This window comes from Bos mutus, chromosome 8 (assembly GCF_027580195.1).
Source record: "Bos mutus isolate GX-2022 chromosome 8, NWIPB_WYAK_1.1, whole genome shotgun sequence".
NCBI classification, from domain to species: domain Eukaryota; kingdom Metazoa; phylum Chordata; class Mammalia; order Artiodactyla; family Bovidae; genus Bos; species Bos mutus.
The window spans coordinates 33253933-33274477 of record NC_091624.1 but is presented as its reverse complement, the minus strand read 5'-3'; the positions used below and the strand labels follow the sequence as shown (position 1 = coordinate 33274477).

The 20545-nt window shown below is 38.5% G+C and overlaps 1 protein-coding gene across 9 annotated transcripts in view; it reads right to left on the bottom strand.

Moving 5' to 3' along the window:
- TUT7 (terminal uridylyl transferase 7) overlaps positions 1 to 13399 on the bottom strand; it is a 62530-nt gene extending 49131 nt beyond the window's left edge. For 7 of the 9 annotated variants that reach the window (XM_070375371.1, XM_070375376.1, XM_070375375.1 and 4 more), the window contains exons 1-9: positions 13277 to 13399; positions 11567 to 12117; positions 7354 to 7535; positions 6882 to 6998; positions 6208 to 6385; positions 4401 to 4489; positions 2325 to 2376; positions 1281 to 1350; positions 373 to 499 (exon numbers count right to left, since the gene is read on the bottom strand). In XM_070375371.1, coding sequence (XP_070231472.1) covers positions 373 to 499; positions 1281 to 1350; positions 2325 to 2376; positions 4401 to 4489; positions 6208 to 6385; positions 6882 to 6998; positions 7354 to 7535; positions 11567 to 12086 — 1335 coding nt within the window. In that variant the 5' untranslated portion in view covers positions 12087 to 12117; positions 13277 to 13399. Of the gene's footprint in view, positions 1 to 372; positions 500 to 1280; positions 1351 to 2324; positions 2377 to 4400; positions 4490 to 6207; positions 6386 to 6881; positions 6999 to 7353; positions 7536 to 11566; positions 12118 to 12527; positions 12754 to 13165 lie in introns of those variants that run through there. The other 2 variants (XM_070375370.1, XM_070375372.1) reach the window with 2 other exon arrangements.
- Positions 13400 to 20545: the final 7146 nt, after the last annotated feature.

Genomic DNA, 20545 nt, shown 5'->3' with positions numbered 1-20545 from the left:
ACTGACTAAGCATGGGTTTATTACTGGATGGTATGAGAGACTTTATCTCAATTCTCCTGTATCTGAGACTCACTTCAGGAAACTAGTTAAAATGTAAACTTGTAGGCTATAACTCAGATTTGACCTACAAATCTAATTTTTAATAAGTATCATAAATCATTGATCTTTTGAACAATATGCTATAGTCAAACAGAAACAGTACGTTTTTCTTTCTATATATATATTAAAATTTCTAATACTCAGATGCCAACTCTCTTGATGTCTATAAATATGCATCCAAACATTTAAGATTAAATGAACCACGTAAAAATCAAAATGTACTGCTTAGGCATATGTAGAATGTATTCATTCATTTAAAGAACTCAAACCTACCTTTGCCCAGTACCTAAATGCAATCACCAGAGGAACCAGCTTTGATTCTAGTTTTCCAAGGGCAGTTAAATGATTTGTTGTCAGACAAGCATTTTCATTTCCTGCACTCACTTTACAAAGAAGACCACTGGTGGGGGGTAGAGGGTGACAATGGGAAGGAAAAAGAGAAAGATAAAGTGTTATACAGGTATCAGGTTTCTTTTACACTACCACCAACTAATTTACACTGAAAATAAATACCTTAAAAATGAAAATAAAAAACTCATTAAACCCTTATAGGTCATTTAAATAACTGGCTTTAAAAAGATAGGGCAGCTATTTTCTGGGTAAACTTTTTTTTAAGAACTAAAACTGTCACGTTTTCTTATATTAAAACAGTTTTTAGGGGGAAATGCAAAGAAGTGTAAAATGTTTCAAACGGGAGTATGAATTCATCTTAGTAGGAGCAAAAGTGTTTTCCCTAGCTGGAGGAATCTGCTTGATGGTGACTCATTACAGCCTACAAACCACCCATCTACAGTGGGAATGGGAGTGTTTCCAGATGGAGAGAGAGAGCTGGGTGAAGTCATACCAACTGTTTCCAGTACTGTTTAAAATGCTGCTAAAAAGAATGGCAAATAAAGGTGATCAGAGCAAGTAACTATTTGATAGTTTTTTTTTTTTTACTGAAATGGATCAAAATGCTTCCTTTCTATATTTTTTCCTTTTAAGTACTTTTCTTCTTTTTAAGATAAAACACTTTTCCCTCTTGGGTTAAACACCAACAGTAGAGGGAGAAAGCTAATAGTAAGCTTATGAAATTAACCACATAGGAGCTTGTAATTCTAGAAACTGGACATTAAGATGTAGTAAAGTACAAGTGCTTTTGGCAAGCTGATACTTAATAAACAGCTTAAAAAGACAGAGACCTTTGCTTTTCTCTGCACACCACCACTGGCACCCGAGCATGGAAATCTGCATCAACATCAATAAAAGAGTCTGGAAAAAGAAAAGAATATTACACAGATTAGTTAATTAAGCCTTTGTATAAAAGCACAATTAGATAAAGTACAAGTACCAGCTGTGCATCATCTGTTGGGTCTTTCAAAAGACCATTATGAAATAAAGCTCTTAAGAGATGATTATGAAATAAAAATGACTTGAAAAGGAAAAAGTATTCTACTCAAGAATCAAGTAATCACATTAATTTAAAACCCTTATTTTACAAAATTAATGTCTGATTAGAAATGGCTACATTATTGAACTAGAACATTTAAATGTTAGGTCAGTAACATAATTATAAATATGGATAGGACAATAAAAAACAAAACTGCTGCAAAAGCTACTAAAACATGTGGGGTCAAAATACATACTGACTGAAGTAAGAAGAAAAGTTTAAACATTTCATTCAGTCAAAACAAAAAGGATGGGAAAGACTAATTCAGGGATGAGACGATTTAACCAGGCCTATGGAAAGCACACAAGCTGTCAAGTCCCAGTTGGGCATTACTTTGGACATATGACAACATACCTAGGAACAATTATTTGCTGATTCATTAATCTGAGTTGAGTCACACTATTTATTATTCATAAAGTATTAATTTGAGCCATGGAATACAGATGAACATCCTTTAGTTTTAACCTCAAGAGTAAATTTTACATACTTTGACTCTTATCAGTCTTAGGCTAGGACCTGTATAATCTTTACAAATTGTGACATTATCACCAAGCAAAAAGCTTTACTTACAAAATAGTTATTCTGCATAGTAGAACAATTGCATAGTAGAACAAGACTCCAATTAACCTGCTAATAATTCATGGGCATTTGCTTTAGTTTTTTTCTTGGCTATTACTCATATAAGTAAATCAAAAAACATGACTTCCTATTTTCAAAGCTTGAGAAATAAGATATATTTAAATTATAGACAAAAAAAAAAATTTAACAACAAAATGTGGAAGGAATTTGGCCTTACCATTGTTCTTTAAACATTCTTGGACAAGTAAGAGAACATCTGGCTGAGACATCTAGGAAATAAATCAATGAATACATCAAATAATTCATAAGTACTTTGGCTTCACTGAGATAATACAGTCATCTGAACTTACCCAAATGCCTCTCCAAACTAGAAAGCACCTTACTACCTGAGTAAAGGAACTAATCATTATGCTATGTGCACACAGTCAGACACAGAAAGATGAGCACTGAAAGATGACGACCATGGGCAAAAAGACTGACTACTCAGTTAACTCCTGATTCACTAATTCCTGAGTTAATTAGCCTCTCAGCAAATCTCCCACGTTGTGGCTGCTGCTGCTGCTAAGTCGCTTCAGTCGTGTCTGACTCTGTGCGACCCTAGACGGCAGCCCACCAGGCTCCCCCGTCCCTGGGATTCTCCAGGCAAGAACACTGGAGTGGGTTGCCATTTCCTTCTCCAATGCATGAAAGTGAAGTCGCTCAGTTGTGTCCAACTCTTCGAAACCCCATGGACTGCAGCCTACCAGGCTCCTCCGTCCACGGGATTCTCCAGGCAAGAGTACTGGAGTGGGGTACCATTGCCTTCTCTGAAGTTGTGGCTAGAAGATGTCAAACTGTTAATACTATACTATTATTCTGTGAGACTACTTCAACAAATTGCTTACCGGTGTTCACTTCTGTCTTGCCTTTCTCTAATCCTTGCTACACAGGGAACCAAAACCACTTAAAACCATGCATTAGATCCAGTCCTGACCCTCCTTAAAACTCTCAGTCTGGCTACTTAATGCCTTTAGGCCAAAAGGAAATTCCAGCTTCCCCTATTTTGGGATCCAGGCTACATCTCTATCCTAATCTTATGCTCCTCTTTCTCTAGGTCCCTTCACAGCCCTAACAATTTTCCCTTTAGCTCCCTGAACAGGCCATGCTTAATGCCTGCAAATGATGTGCCCTCAAGCTAAAACACTCCTTCACTCTCTCCATCCCTTTTCATCTTTCAGAGTTCAGCTTAAATGTTATCCATTCAAAGGGGCTTCAGGACTGCTTGTATTCTGTCACAGAACCTTGTTTTTCTGAATTGCTCTTATTATAATAAATTATCTATACATAATTACTTATCTCCTTCACTAGGTATGAATTTCATGAAGAAGCAATCATATTTTTTTTGTCCTCTAGAACCTAGTATAGTGCCTGGCATATCACACAGACTCAAAGAATGAATGACATGAAATCAAAATAACTGCCATGCTGATAAAATACTAATTAGAATTTAAGATTAAAAGAAAAGTAAAATCTTGGTCAACTGACCAGGTAGCTATAGCAATTGGGAATGGCAAGGAATGTGTGGCAAGGAGTGTGAAATAGAAGATCTGGGGGAGGAGGTCAGAAATCTTTATTTCTATTTTTAAGCAGTAACCCAAATAAATGGGCATAAACCATTTGCAAACTGGCCTGCAGGAACCACCAGTAAGTAAATGAATAACCTATTAAAGTGCCTTCCAGTTTTAAAGTTCTGACTCATTAACATCTTTCTGAACCCTGTTTAAACCAGAAATTTAGGCTAGGTGCAGTTCTTCAAAAGTGTAATTATTTTTACAAGGTGGGTGTATGTAAGAGGGAACTCAGGAACAAATCGAGCTTGCAGGTCTTAAATGTTTATATATATATATGTGTACATATATACACACACACCACACCCATTTGAAATCTGAAATCCTTTGCTGCCACTGCAAAGCTGAATTGTCAAGACAATGTAATCTTTTCAAGTTAATAGAGCCAAATAACACCATCAGATTCACATGGTTAAAAAAACCAGTGTTTGAAGAAAGCATGAAAGATATGTAGAATAAGAAGAAATACTCTTTAAAATTGAAGGCATGCATTGGAACCTTAAAAAAAATTTTTTGGGAAAAAACTATACTTTTAAAAACAAAGTAGTTTTAGGGAAAAAAACCCAACATTACACTTAAACTGTCCTCAAACATCTAAAATATATCCACATATAGCTCACATTTAGAAAAAAAAATAGAACTTCCATACCACTCTGTGAAAATTCTAAGATTTATTTTGTACTTACAATGGCTGGAAATTGAATGTCAATGTTTATATCCGAATTTTTGAAACCCAATCTGCTACAGGATGACCCATATAATCTCAGAGAACAATCTAAAAAAAAAAATTTTTTTAAATAAATAGAAGTCATTTATAAAGTAAAATTTCTCAAAAGTTAATGCAAGACACTGCTATTTCAGAAATGGAACCATCAATTAAAACTACACACAAAAGAAAAACAGTATTCAAGTCTGGCACAATGAAAGGACACGAATGGGTGACTCTTTGCTCTTGCTTTCACTGTTATTTTATTTAAAAGGGAAGACTGCATTGAATGCAGTTTACTTTAATAGCCACTCTTTTCATACCAGTTGTAAAATACATTAATACTTCCTTTATTACTTCACATTTTTCAGAGAAAATACTGGCTGAAATGATTTTTAAAATATGGAAGTCGAAAAGAGATGTCTAACTTTGTTATATGTTTATAAACCTGAGTACACTGAAGAGTTAATGCAGATACTTCATTCACCTTTTTGAAAGCATACATAGGTGTAATTTACTATAAAGATCATGGTTCAGTAAAACAATAATCATAAAAATCAGCATTACATTATTTTCAATATGAATACTCATTATATTATGAACAAAAGGTTTAATTTAACATAATACAATCTTTTCAGGAAAACTTTAGAAAGTGATTATAATATCACTGATATAACTTAAAATGTTAGGCAGCAAGTGAGTCACTCTTTAGAGGAAGATATGTGTATGGGTACCACCTATATTTATTTTATGGCATTTCCCCCTCAATGTTTTACTACTGTTGGGCCAAAAAAGGGAACTTTGTATCTTTTCTCTTTCCCAGGTTAAATAAAGTAATTTATTTGGGTTTTAACAATTTTTTCCAAGACAAAGTTCACTCAATTTTACAATGGAAATCTATGAAAAAAATCAAAATTACAAATGACATCTCAGGAACTTGTCTACAACATCAAAAATGAGATATCTAATATAAGGAAATGAACAGATTCTTGTTCTTTATTTTTCTGAACACAAATATATGAATATGAATCATACTATATGAATATTTCAATAAAATGAATAGTTTGATGGGTAGTCCAATGATAAACTCAAATAGTGATTTCAACCCTGGCTGTGTATTAGAATCACTTGTGGAGCTTTCTATAAAAAAATAGTTTTTCATGGCTCCATAGATATAACTTAGAAACATCAATTCAACAGTGCACAAAATTTATTATACATTAGTTTTCAAAGCTCATTTTAGATGGTGCAATTCTTTTAAGCATGGTTAAACAGAACTTTTTCTGGAAAGAGATAACTTGAAAATGACTCCAAGACACTTTAATTCAAAATATTCTGTCAATGTACATAGGTAGAAAGGTGTGGTGATCATTTTGTAATGTATAAAAAATATTATCACTATGCTGTACACCTGAAACTGATATACTGTAAGCCAATTATACTTCAACTAAAAAGGGAACTGAACTTAGAGATGGAAAATAGAAAGGTAAACAAAACATATACACAAGAGTCCCACGGTGCTCTAATAATGTGGGACATGTAAACGAACACAATGAAATTCACAATGAAGACAGGTTAATAACAACATATGTAAAAGTCTTTGCTACCCTAGAGTAAGCCAGGAAAAACAAAAACATAAAGAGCTTCAGTACAAAAACATAAAAAACAAAAAACTGAGAGCTTTAGAACATGGCAAATTGATTTCTATTAGGCAAAAATTACTAATGGTAAGAAAAATGAATGGGGTATTTTAGGTAGCTAAAAAGAAAAGCAAATCTAGAAAATACCTGGTAACTTGTGTTGGAACACATTTTCCATGATACGTTTAATTTCTAGTCTCTGTTCCAAGTTCTCATTGTGTAAGCCAAACTCCTGTACCACTTTGTCAATGGCAATACCAATTGCATTTATCTGGGAGGGTGTAGGCGGGGGTAACGTGGTGAGCAACTCTTCCTCGTGCTTCTCCTTTTAAGATCAATGTTGAGATTAAAAATGACTCACACCATTTTTACCTTCTACCAGTCACTGAGACAACACCCTGCACAGTACCCTCGAATATTTTTCTCAGCCCTCCTTCTCCCTTTAGCTGTGTTAGTCTTCATCTTATCAAACACGCACACACTTCTTTATGCACATAAAATGATAATAGAGGGAAGGGAGGAATAAGGAAAAAGTGTAAGGAAAGAACATTAGAAACAGTAATGGCAAATTATTTACTTTGTTATTACTGGCATAAGGACACATATCTAGGTCCTAGCATTGGCTTCATTTGTCCTGATACTGTCCTAAGGAAATTCACAAGACTACCCAGCAAAACTATCTGACCAGTATAAAGTATTCTGGTTAACATAAATTCAGTAATATAAATAACCAAATTATTAGTATCACAGTCTTAAGGAAAGTCATAAAGATGACAAGTAATAATTGACAAACATATGTGTTTAGGTTACATTACACTTACCTTAATGTTTTTCTTGTGCCTCTTCTCTTTGATATGCTTATGAGCAAATGCAATGGATTCAATTAAAACAGCACAAAGTTTGCAGGTGTACTTTGCTGTAGGGTAGTTTCTTGGTCGCTACAATTTGAAGAGATTTACAGACATGTATATACTTGTATATAAATACATATTTAGAGAGACATGTAGAGAGAAAGATGTACAGAGACAAAATACAGGTAAACAAAAGCTGGCCAGAAGATGATTTCCTGTACACTTATTAAATTGTTAATAAATTACTGTCACTATCATTATGCTAATGATTGTTTTTTAAAAGAAATCCTAAAAAAAGAAACTAAAAAGTCAAACTGAATCACTTTTGATCTATAGTGCTTATATACTAAAGTAGGATATATAATTCATTAAAGCACATGTTCCAATTACTAACATAGTTTAAACCAAAACAAGGATTTTAACTAACAAATAAAGCTGTTACCCTTTTCAGCCTGTCGATGCAGTCTCTTTTCAGCCGCTCCTCAGCCTGCTGTAAGCCCAGCAGCTCCTTCGTTGAAAGCACAGACTCATCGATCACAGGGCCTTCCAAGTCTCCATCCTGTTCGTTTTCATCATTTCTAGTTCTCCGTGGCTTCCGAGGTCTGGACCTCGGTTTCTTGTTTTCTTAAGTTAGGGGGAAAATATTATTGGCGATACTGAATAACCCCAAGTCAAAAGCAGAACTTACATATTTATTCATGAACTCACGTGATAGCTGAATGACATCTGAACACAGAGCAAAAGGGAAGGTACACCTCTCCCATGGATAAAATGCTTAAATGCTCATTAAGCACCTCAACATGTGGATATACTAATCCATGGAAGCCATCTTTTTGGAAAACAAAAGACTTCTACTTCAACCATAAAATCTGATTCTATCATTTCTTCCTGGTATACTGCTGAGCTTACTCAAGCAATAGTAAAAATTATCACTTGAAAGCAAGTACATCAGTAATTCTAATGTAATTAATATATCATAATATAATGTATAATGTACATATATTTAATAATTTCTATTTAATAATTTCTAATATACCTGGAAGGATACTTGGTATTCAAAAGAAAACTGTCCACATTTGCTTTCATTTTTTCTAAGTAAACAACCCCAACGGAGTAAAGATGGACAGTGTATCTCCAAAGAACTCAGAAATCAACTTCATTCTTAACTGGAGTGAAAGTCCATCACTAAATTGTAAATCATGCAATCATAGAATTGGGCCCTCCCCCATGTTAACCTCAAGAAATTGAAGCCAAAATTTTATTTACTGAAGACAACTATTAACCATTTTATCTTTACTTTCATTTTAGCTTCTTTGATGAGCCTGAGCCTGCACAGAGCACATTTCAAATGAAAAAACAAAAACAAATTAGCAATTGAAATAAAAGTTTTCTGCAAATACAGACTAATTCATCTGGTTATAAACTCTGCTGTTAGTTCTATAGTCCTTATAATAAACAAAATCTGTTCCTTTTTTAAGACTTAGGACTTTTCAACTTCAGTAAAACTGAAGACGTTTGTGCAATTCATCTACAAAAAAAAAAAACTGTTCTAAATAGCTTTGGTAATTTCCAACAACTTCTGAAAATGAAGTTGCTAGTACCATATAAAAGTAAAATGAAATTCATTTCCTCAATTAAAATTATGATTAAGTGGACTGAATAGTTTTTAAACGGCTTACCAAAAATTATTCTCTGAAAATATAAACCAACTGAAATGCTCTGCATGAAGCAGCTGCCACAACAGGTTTTCAGTGGAACTCATTCCTTGTAGAGCAGGTACAATGAATCAGTTAATTGAAAAGAAATTATGTCGGGAAAGGGAGGTATAGGGCCCTTAATTTAGGAAAAAAAGCTATCACCAACAGCTCTGAAGGAAAAGCAGCACACATTGTACTCAAACTACCCTGAGATGAATATAATGAAATTCTGCAAACAGCTTCGATACGACAATAAAGCAGCAATTAAAAAAATAAAGAAGTATTAGGACAAATAGTTTTTTTAAAAAATAGGAATCAAAATAGACCAAACAAAATAGTAAAAGACAAATAGTTAAGATCAGTCTATTGCTTTTTAACACTCCCTCTATTCACAACTAAATTAGCATAATCTTTTAAGCGTGGTACTCCTGGTCTGAATAAAGCTTTGAGGTAAGCAATTCTTTTAACTCAGAGGTGTGTCTATTCTAATTTATCATTACAAACTCTGAATAACTGCATCTAACTTCAGTATTCCAGGCAGAAGTTTCTTAGGCAAAACTCTCTTTAAAGATTTACACTGACACATGTAACACAATCAGAAAAATCCACTGTTGGTTCACCAAAACAAAAATTGATATGGAACCAAATTACTTTTTTCACTTCTCTCTCTCGATTACAAAGGCTTCTTGCTATATTTGCTATATAATTTTTCTAGAGAGAGTGACTTTAATTTCTCTTCAAAAGTAGTTAACTTATTTTACAAAGAGAAATGGAGGGCTGCAGAAATTTTGCCTGATGATGACAACTGCAGCTACCAATACTGAGTATTTTTTCATGCAACAGATGCAACGTAAGCACTTTAGGTGGCTTCAGATTAATCCCTGAAGTGATCCTATCATGGATGCTAATATTATCCCCAGGATACAGATGCACAAAATGCTGGTCCAAGAAAGTATCTTGTCCAGGCACACATGACTAAAGTAAATAAAGGGATTTGAAATAGAGATTAGCGCATGGATGGAATTCTGAAATTCATCTATATAACAATACAAGAAAAATATTAATTAAATTAAGCAGAACTGACAAGGTTATAAAAATCCTAAACTGAATCTCATAGTCCTGCATGGTAATTAAACAGTCAAATAGCAAACCTGGGTATTGCTAAAAAAAATTTCCATAATTACTTAGAGGAAGACTACCTGGCTCCTCCCAGGCTCTAGGTAAGTAATATGAATTATCTACATACAGTATTCCAAGTTTCTCATATTTTATTTGAATATGGTCCATTATGCCATTTACAAAAGACACATGTATTTGAATGGATGTTTCCAGCTAAGATCATTAATGGCACTGTCCCAACTATATTAAGTTGGCAATCTAGGATATTTGAGGAATGAATTTGAGGTAGGGGCAGTAAAGTGAACTGAAAAATAGAAACTTAGTATCAAAAAACAAAGCAATGCTACAGTAATTTTCATTACATCTTTTCATATCATTTAATAGAACCTTTGTTATTAAGGTATAAGTTTGATTTAAGAAAATTTCAGTTCCTTTAATGAGAGCCTTTTATACTCTGAGTATCCTTAGGTTATACTTTAAAGTTTATACTTTAAACTGAACTTCTTGCTACAGTAAGTAATATTATCCAAAGCTTAATATTTTCTTTGCGAAGATTTTTAAAGGAATAAAAACTGAACAGTCCTTAATTTCCAAACTGAAAGCAAACGCCTGTAATTTCATTATAGAGAAAACACTGGCATTTTGGATTGACTTCAACAAAAAGACAGTAAAAATGCAGGTCCCATTCAATATCACTTAAGGTTTCCTTTTAAGACTAGACAGGAATACAGAAAAACAGATTTTCAGTCTCTTATAATATCTACCTGGTGGCAAACTTTTGACTTGTAAACCTTTCTTTTATAATGCTGCTCAAAATCAACCTTTTCTGAAAGACCAACAATTGGTAACTAAATTAAAATGTCCATGTCCCACTTGGACACAGTAATAAAGAACTACTTAAATATACACAAACTTTGAAAGCCCAGAAATTATGAATACATGTTCATTTCTCTCTGTCAGATTCCAGGTCAGTGAGGCTGAGTTCATGGCCAGAGCAGCACAGTACATGATTTCAGTTTCACTTCCTCATCTACCACTTTGCGTAAACAAGTGGGGACAAATTTAACCTCACCGGAGACATAGCTACCTGCTCTGTAAAACTGTGATTCTACCTTTGATACATCATGACAGCACTGCAATTCCTTCAAGTTCTTTTCAGCTTAAAGATTTAAAAGGCTGTTTGATTATTCTGTTTCTCTGCTACGTGGACAAAATCTATTTGTGTTTTGGAAGAAGGGATCTAAAAGGCAAAGCTTTTAACTGAATTTCCAACTTTTTAACCACTGTTTTTCAACCTGTTTGCCATGTTCACTTTTGAGGAAAAAAAAATCTTGCACTCTCCTCCTCTAGACATTGATCCTTCACACAAAAGATGTGTATTCCTCTGTACCAGGAGATACATGCAGTCTATACTATGTTTTTATATCGAATAAGTTTTTTTTTAAGCTTTACATTCTGTCATTTATATTATGGATACATACATAATTCAAGTACAAAATTACAATATATAATTTAGAAAACACATACATACCACTCAGAAATTATGATATATCCCTAGGGGGATATGATCACACCCTCTTCTTTAAAAAGCACCAATGGGAAACATACTTTTTACTAAGGTAAAATGAGCCTTGTGGCAAAGTTAACTTTTAAAGGGATCAATATATGCAGTGTGTTGAAGCTTCCCAAATAACGTGATTATCCTTAAAATAATCACATTAAATAAGCCAAAACTATGAAAAATTGGAACTGCATTGCTGAAAATAATAAAGCTCCTCTGAATGAAAAATAAGACACTGCTGACTTCAGGGTTGTAACTTGACAAGTTGGAAACATTACCAGGGCTTCCCGCTTCCATTTCTGACATGGTGTCCAGGTTTGTCAGCTCTTTATGAAATAGTCGTCTTACAGTTCTGCAGCCTCTTCCATCTTGCCACCTATATCCATCTTCACTTTCTTGAAAAGAGTCTCTTCTTGGTCGGTTTATAACAGGGATTCTAGGTCCAGGTTTGTATTCTCTCCAACTGTCTGAATTATTGGCAAGTTCATCAGATAGCCATCTCTTACTCTGATCTCTGTGGTTGTCATTGATCCAAGTGGGTTGACTGTAAATTGGGTTCTTAAATGCATATGGATTGCTAGAAACAGCATAGGGTCCTTTTCTGGGGGTATTCCCATAGTTCCCCGGTGTTACTTTTTTTTTGGGAAGGCCTTTTTCCATTTTACTGCTATGGCCTTTAGCATAATCATCCATTATTAAATAATCTTGTTGGGGGTGACCCCTTCTGAAATCATCATCATCTGTAGTCCCTCGCTCTTTAGGACGTCTCACAAAATAAGGTTTTGTGGCATCTCCCATGGTCTTTGACTTCAGTTTTCTTCCTCTTCACCTGAAAGAAGGTGTTTTGGAGAAACATCAAACTATCAATATAACAAGGCATCATATCAAATTCACAAAATATCACACACATTGTACAGATGTATTAAAGCCTGCAAGAAACCCTTTTCCTAATTTCCATCACATTCCAATAATCAGTGCATTATGTTAGAAGTGGGAGGCTTAGTTTTATAATATCTTCATAGAAATTAGTACTATTTAATATGAAGATAAAACTAAATCTGTCTTAAAAACTGTAATATTAAAAAATGTCACTCATACCAAGCTGGTTGGCGTTTACCTATATAACGAAAGCTCTTTTCTTCAGAACCTCCCCCCCTCCCCCATAAAAACCAAATACCTCACCCCGAGCCTATACTTCAGAGAACTCCCCAGTCTTTTAAAAAACAAGCTGGCAATTACTTTTAAGTGTTAATAGAGAGTAACCGAAACTTTGTGAAGGCAGTACTTCTCTCAACTCCACTTTTCAGTCCCTTTTCGGTACCCTGGGGCCTCGGCTCCGCTCGCCTCTATTCAGACCGACAGGCTCCGATCGCTTGGGCTACGGGAGACGCTGGGCTTCCGACCAAGGCTCCGCTCCGGTCATAGGGGCTGGCTTTAAGACCAAGGGTCAACTCCCGGTAACCACCCCAGTCCTCATTTCCCCACCCCAAACAACTTTGGTTTTGTCATGAAACAGCAATTCTCCTTCCTCGATCCCCAAGTGACCGCCCCACCCCCGATCTGCCTCAGTTTCCATCCTTTGAGTTGGAGACGGAGAAACAGGAGGCGTCTCCGCACTCCTGGCCACGAAGCCACCGCGGGGACCAGGAAGCAGGAAGTGACCTGCCTCCTCGATGGGGTTCCGGGGTGCCCCCCAGCCGGACAGGGGGCTGGGGGCGAGTGCCTCCACCCCGATCCCTTTTCCTCCAGTCCCCGCAGGGTTTGACACAAAGTGAAGGTGCGGACTCAAGCCTGAGAGCTCAGTCCTCGCCGGCCTGGGGGATCCCTGGTCCTCGGAACTGAGGCGAGGAGGCCGGCAGAGGATGGAGTCAACGTACCTCTCGGGCCAGGCCCGCCCTCAATTCTGGAGACCGGAGAACCCACCGGAGAGCCACCCCGGACGCGAGTCTGAAAGGGACACAGGGGAAAAGGCGCCCAGGAACACTCACCACCTCCGCCGCGGCCCCCCGCCTCTTCCTGTCCCGGCCGGGCTCCCTCTCCGTGTTTTCCTTCAGCCCCACTTCCGGCGCTCAGCGCTGTCTCATTGTGCGCGATTGGGAGCCGGCGGTGCCCCCGCCCGAGCGCTCCGTTGCGCACGCCGGAAACGCCCGCCTCACCCGGAGGGCCGCCCACCGCCCGGCCCCTCCCGCTTCCGCCGTCGCAGACGCTGCTGCGCCCGCGCGTTTTACGGGTGTCGGGCGTTCGGTCGGGTTCGGGGCTTCGGCTGTCAGCTCTTGTTCGCTTGGAGGTGTACTTACCTCGCTTCCTTTTTCTCCTGGACCTCGAAAGCACCGGGAAAGCGTGCGGAGGAAGCCTCTGGTTCTCCACGGGGAGACGCGAAGCTCGCGGTCTGGGCGCAGCAATACGCCCGGGTCGGCTCGGAGGCTCGGCTTTACCCCTGGATGCTTGGGGTTGTCTGTGGGCAAGTTCAGCCTGGGTCTGAGGCCTCGTAGCACTTGCTGTTTTTCTGATAATTCGAATAACTGACCGTCTCTGTGAGGTCTTAGTTACCGACTCTCTAGAAACGCTAACGTTTAAGCGTCCACTGTTCACCCAGGTCTCCGTGTGGCTCAGGGAGAGACACCCCCTACCTTAGATTGTGTGCGAGTTAGTTTCTCTTAAAAACAAAATCTTCTTTTGAAAAAAATGTATAATCGCGTAGAATGACCAAAGAGGACATTCATACACGGGAATTTTTGAACGGAGAATTTCCTAATGGAATAAGCAAACAACCTGTGTTCCTTTTTCCCCTCTCTCTTTTCTGTTGAGTTTACCTTCCTTGCTATCTGCCGCGTTATAAATACTTTGAAAGCCTCGCGCAACTAATTAGGGAGTGTCTAGAAAATGCGACAGTTTTAATTTATCTGCTTTTTAAGAGCATTTAAATTTGAATCCTTGAGATGCTGTGGGGATTATAGCCTTAATCCCCACACGTACGTACTGGCTGTTGCCAGGCACCGTTGTGAGTGCTTTACAAATAATTACTCATTTAATCCTCACGACAGCTCCACTGGGAAAATATCATTATCTCCATTTTAAAGGTGGGGAAATAGTGTTTATGGTGAAGTAAATAGAACCACTGGAGTCCAAACACTGATAAGTCTGTTCTTAACCACTTAACCTTTAGTATAAAGGTGATTTAAAACGGGTAGGTACAACTTTTGTATAATGCTTTTTCTAGATGCTTTGGTTCTGAAAATATGTGACAAGCCAAGGATCTGACAGGCAGACTGACCTTTTATAAAGAGTCCAAAGGAAGTGTGATGATACATAACTGCATTTATTACATGGGCCACCACACCTAGTCGAGTAATTCTATATGGAAGAACTGGTTTAGGAAAAGTTGGTCTTGACTGTTTAGAGTTCTGGAGGAGTAGTAGAAGATACATCTTTTTAAGAGTCTAAAGTATTTGTATTTGCATTTTTAAGTTTGGTTTGATTCCTTTTGGGATGTCATTGGAGGGAATACTGAGTTTCTTTGAATCTTTGAGGGCTTCCCTTGTGGCTCAGCTGGTAAAGAATCCGCCTGCAATGCGGGAGACCTGGGTTCAGTCCCTGGGTTGGGAAGATCCCCTGGAGAAGGTAAAGGCTGCCCACTCTAGTATTCTGGCCTGGAGAATTCCAAGGACGATATAGTCCATGGGGTCGTAAAGAGTCCGACAGGATTGAGCAACTTTCACTTTGAATCTTTGAGATGATTGCTTCATGGTCCAGACGTGTTTCCAACAATTTGAATTAGCATTGTGGGGGCTAACTGGTTTAGAGGTCATTAACAAATTGCAAAGGTCTAACAAAATCTCCTGCTTCTGCCTGCTATAAAATCTCTTAGGTAAATTATTTCAGGATCTTATATTTATGATCTAAGAAGTTGTGTAAAGTGAAAAAATTTTATTTCCAGTATGTGTTTTTAAACCTTGGGAAAATTGGTGTGTTGGTATATGCAAATAATTAAAACCTAGACTGTACTGTTCCAGAATCAGCCATTTATTTAGGGTCATTCATCCTTTTCGTTTTTTTCAACAAATGTTGAACGCCTGATATGTGCCTGATATATGGAAATAGTCTCTGTTCTCAAAGTGTTGAAAAATACAGTAAAGGTACAGAATGTCCTGAAATTGAAAATTTAGGACTTTGCTTAGATGAATGTACTCCTCCCACCCCACCCCCCAAAACCCCCCAAAACTGAGCTAATCTTACCCTGGGCTCTACTTCCCTCTGGGAACTATGAGGAAAAAATTTTAACTTGTCAGTTAACATATCTCAAGTCTTTGCTAATTTAAGTCACATCTTTGATGATTTGGTTTCTTGGATATATGCCCCATAGTTCACATTTCTTTCTCCATTCCCTTTGCATGCCATGTGGGGTTGTGATGATCTGGAGTCATTGAAAAGAAGTGTCCCTGGATGCATATCCACAAGCTCTTTAAGGGTTTTCTTCTCTGGTCTTTCCAGTCTCTGTTCTTTGCCTTGTTGCTGGGTATCTGATACTGAAGTGTGATACTCAGGGACTCATGGTTAGTTCACCCAGCTTAGTCCATCTCCAGTGGTTTGCCAACTTTGACCCATCCTGCCCTTGATGGCATCATGCATCTCTCCTGAGATCTAGCTGCAACTTCCAGGAAATTTTCAGTGTGCGTGGTCAACTACTTCCTAATTGGCAGTCTCCTGGCTGCTTTACCATCTGTCTTCCTTGATATCAAGAAGAATCCAGAAACATCTTAACTCTTTTCAGGGACACATGAAATCCCAAGATACGCCCGAAAGTGCCAATTTCAGCTTCCTCTGCTTGACTTTAGGTTCCCCACAGCCCTGCTCTGCCAGGGCTTTTTTTGGGTTTAACTTCCCAAGAGGCCTCAGCATTCACTGAATCAGGAACCTGAGAATATCCTTGGCTTCATATACTTACCCCATAGAGCCTGCAGCTCTCCCATTGCAACTGAAAATTGGGGGTTATCTGAGGCTGCAAAATTTGTCTCTAGGCCATCTTTGTCTTTACAGACTCAGCCCACAAAAGACACCAGGAAGCTGCTGCATCTCCTTGCCAACCAGCCCAGCACAGATGAGGTCCTTTCTCCCAGCACTGGACACAAGGCAGTGGAGGGAAATTAGCTATGTCTTCAAAAGGAGATAGAGCTGGTTGATGCATAGGTCTGTGGCAATGTTGGTGATGCAAAAATGAGAGAGGAAGAAAGGAAACTGCTACTGACTGTGTAACCAACTGGGCTGAGCAATCAGTACTGTGTGTCTGATTTCTCACAATTCCACCGTTCCTGAGTTATGCCAGGAAACAGGTTCAAAGGGTAAAGTCATAGGCGTATAGTAACATGGCTTAACTGGTCTGTATGCAATGTGACCACAACCTTTAGCACTTCACTTTTTTTTTTTTTTTTTAATTCTACCATGCACCAAGCTTCTCTCCCCTGACTGAAGCCTGATAAAAGAGACTCATTTCCTAGGCAGGTTGATAAGAAGTCTAGGGGTCTCCAAGGAGAGAGGGGTCTGGAATTCTCAAGGAGGAAGAAAGGATAAACTTTTTTTTCCTCTACATTCCTTAGGATTGAAAGTGAAGTTGCTCAGTTGTGTCCGACTCTTTGCGACCCCATGGACTGTAGCCTATCAGGTTCCTCCGTCCATGAGATTTTCCAGGCAAGAGTGCTGGAGTGGATTGCCATTTCCTTCTCCAGGGGATCTTCCCGACCCAGGAATCGAACCTGGGTCTCCCGCATTCTGAGCCACCAGGGAAGCCCCTTTCCTTAGGATTATATAACAATTCCAAAGAATATCTGAAGGTTGTAAAGACTTCACCAGACCTAATTTACATTTTAAGATAACAGAATTAGCCAGGTTTAATCCAGAGACTGTCCTCAGGCAGGATACATTATTGTTATATAATCCTTGTAAAGACCAGACCTACTCCCATAATTTACATTTTAAGATAACAGAATTAGCCAGGTTTAATCCAGAGACTGTCCTCAGGCAGGATACATTATTGTTATATAATCCTTGTAAAGACCAGACCTACTCCCATAATTTACATTTTAAGATAACAGGATTAGCCAGAGGGTTTAATCCAGAGACTATACTCAGGCAGGATATATTATTGTTCCTTAGGATTATATAACAATAATATATCCTGCCTGAGTATAGTCTCTGGATTAAACCTGGCTAATTCTGTTATCTGTCCATAGTTCATCAGGCACTCTATCTATCAGATCTAGTCTCTTAAATCTATTTCTCACTTCCACTGTATAATCATAAGGGATTTGATTTAGGTCATACATGAATGGTCTCATGGTTTTCCCCACTTTCTTCAATTTAAGTCTAAATTTGGCGATAAGGAGTTCATGATCTGAGCCACAGTCAGCTCCTGGTCTTGTTTTTGCTGACTGTATAGAGCTTCTCTATCGTTGGCTGCAAAGAATATAATCAGTCTGATTTCAGTGTTGACCATCTGCTGATGTCCATGTGTAGAGTCTTCTCTTGTGTTGTTGGAAGATGGTGTTTGCTATGACCAGTGCGTTCTCTTGGCAAAACTCTATTAGTCTTTGCCCTGCTTCATTCTGTACTACAAGGTCAAATTTGCCTCTTACTCCAGGTGTTTCTTGGCTTCCTGCTTTTGCATTCCAGTCCCCTATAATGAAAAAGACATCTTTTTTGGGTGTTAGTTTTAAAGGGTCTTGTAGGTTTTCATAGAACCATTCAACTTCAGCCTCTTCAGCGTTACTGTTTGGGGCATAGGCTTGGGTTACCATGGTATTGAATGGTTTGCCTTGGAAACGAACAGAGATCATTCTGTCATTTTTGAGATTGCATCCAAATACGGCATTTCGGACTCTTTTGCTGACCATGATGGCTACTCCATTTCTTCTAAGGGATTCCTGCCCACAGTAGTAGATGTAATGGTCATCTGAGTTAAATTCACCCATTCCAGTCCATTTTAGTTCACTGATTCCTAGAATATCGACGTTCACTCTTGCTATCTCCTGTTTGACCAGTTTCAATTTGCCTTGATTCATGGACCTGACATTCCAGGTTCCTATGCAATATTGCTCTTTACAGCATTGGACCTTGCTTCTATCATCAGTCACATCCACAACTGGCTATTGTTTTTGCTTTGGCTCCATCCCTTCATTCTTTCTGGAGTTATTTCTCCACTGATCTCCAGTAGCATATTGGGCACCTACCGACCCGGGGAGTTCTTTCAGTATCCTATCATTTTGCCTTTTTATACTGTTCATGGGGTTCTCAAGGCAAGAAGACTGAAGTGGTTTGCCATTCCCTTCTCCAGTGGACCACATTCTGTCAGAAAAGAAATGCAAAAAAGCAAAATGGCTGTCGAGGAGGCCTTACAAATAGCTGGGAAAAGAAGAGTAGCGAAAATCAAAGGAGAAAAGAAAAGATATAAGCATCTGAATGCAGAGTTCCAAAGAATAGCAAAGAGAGATAAGAAAGCCTACCTCAGCAATCAATTCAAAGAAATAGAGGAAAACAGAATGGGAAAGACTAGATATCTCTTCAAGAAATTTAGAGATACCAAGGGAACATGTCATGCAAAGATGGGCTCGATAAAGGACAGAAATGGTATGGACCTAACAGAAGCGGAAGATATTAAGAGGTGACAAGAATACACAGAAGAACTGTATAAAAGAGAGCTTCATGACCCAGATAATCATGATGGTGTTATCACTCATCTAGAGCCAGACATCCTGGAATGTGAAGTCAAGTGTGTCTTAGAAAGCATCACTATGAACAAAGCTAGTGGAGGTGATGGAATTCCAGTTGTGCTATTTCAAATCCTGAAAAGATGATGCTGTGAAAGTTCTGCACTCAATATGCCAACAAATTTGGAAAACTCAGCAGTGGCCCCAGGACTGGAAAAGGTCAGTTTTCATTCCAATCCCAAAGAAAGGCAATGCCAAAGAATGCTCAAACTACTGCACAGTTGCATTCATCTCACACACTAGTAAAGTAATGCTCAAAATTCTCCAAGCCAGGCTTCAGCAGTACGTGAACTGTGAACTTCCAGATGTTCAAGCTGGTTTTAGAAAAGGCAGAGGAACCAGAGATCAAATTGCCAACATCTGCTGGATCATGGAAAAAGCAAGAGAGCTCCAGAAAAACATCTATTTCTGCTTTATTGACTATGCCAAAGCCTTTGACTGTGTGGACCACAATAAACTGTGGAAAATTCTGAAAGAGATGGGAATACCAGACCACCTGACCTGCCTCTTGAGAAACCTATGTGCAGGTCAGGAAGCAACAGTTAGAACTGGACATGGAACAACAGACTGGTTCCAAATAGGAAAAGGAGTATGTCAAGGCTGTATAATGTCACCCTGCTTATTTAACTTCTATGCAAAGTACATCATGAGAAATGCTGGGCTGGAAGAAGCACAAGCTGGAATCAAGATTGCCGGGAGAAATACCAGTAACCTCAGATATGCAGCTGACACCACTCTTATGGCAGAAAGTGAAGAGGAACTAAAAAGCCTCTTGATGAAAGTGAAAGAGGAGAGTGAAAAAGTTGGCTTAAAGCTCAACGTTCAGAAAACTAAGATCATGGCATCTGGTCCCATCACTTCATGGCAGATAGATGGGGAAACAGTGGAAACAGTGGCTGACTTTATTTTTTGAGGCTCCAGAATCACTGCAGATGGTGACTGCAGGCATGAAATCAAAAGCTGCTTAGTCTTTGGAAGGAAAGTTATGACCAACCTTGATAGCATATTGTAAAGCAGAGACATTACTTTGCCAACAAAGGTCCGTCTAGTCCAGGCTATGGTTTTTCCAGTGGTCATGTATGAATGTGAGAGTTGGACTGTGAAGAATGCTGAGCACCAAAGAATTGATGCTTTTGAACTGTGGTGTTGGAGAAGACTCTTGAGAGTCCCTTGGACTGCAAGGAGATCCAACCAGTCCATCCTAAAGGAGATCAGTCCTGGGTGTTCATTGGAAGGATTGATGTTGAAGCTGAAACTCCAGTACTTTGGCCACCTCATGCGAAGTGTTGACTCATTGGAAAAGACCCTGATGCTGGGAGGGATTGGGGGCAGGAGGAGAAGGGGACGACAGAGGATGAGAAGGCTGGATGGCATCACTGACTCGATGGACATGAGTTTGAGTGAACTCTGGGAGTTGGTGATGGACAGGGAGGCCTGGCGTGCTGCGATTCATGGGGTTGCAAAGAGTTGGACACAACTGAGTGACTGGACTGACTG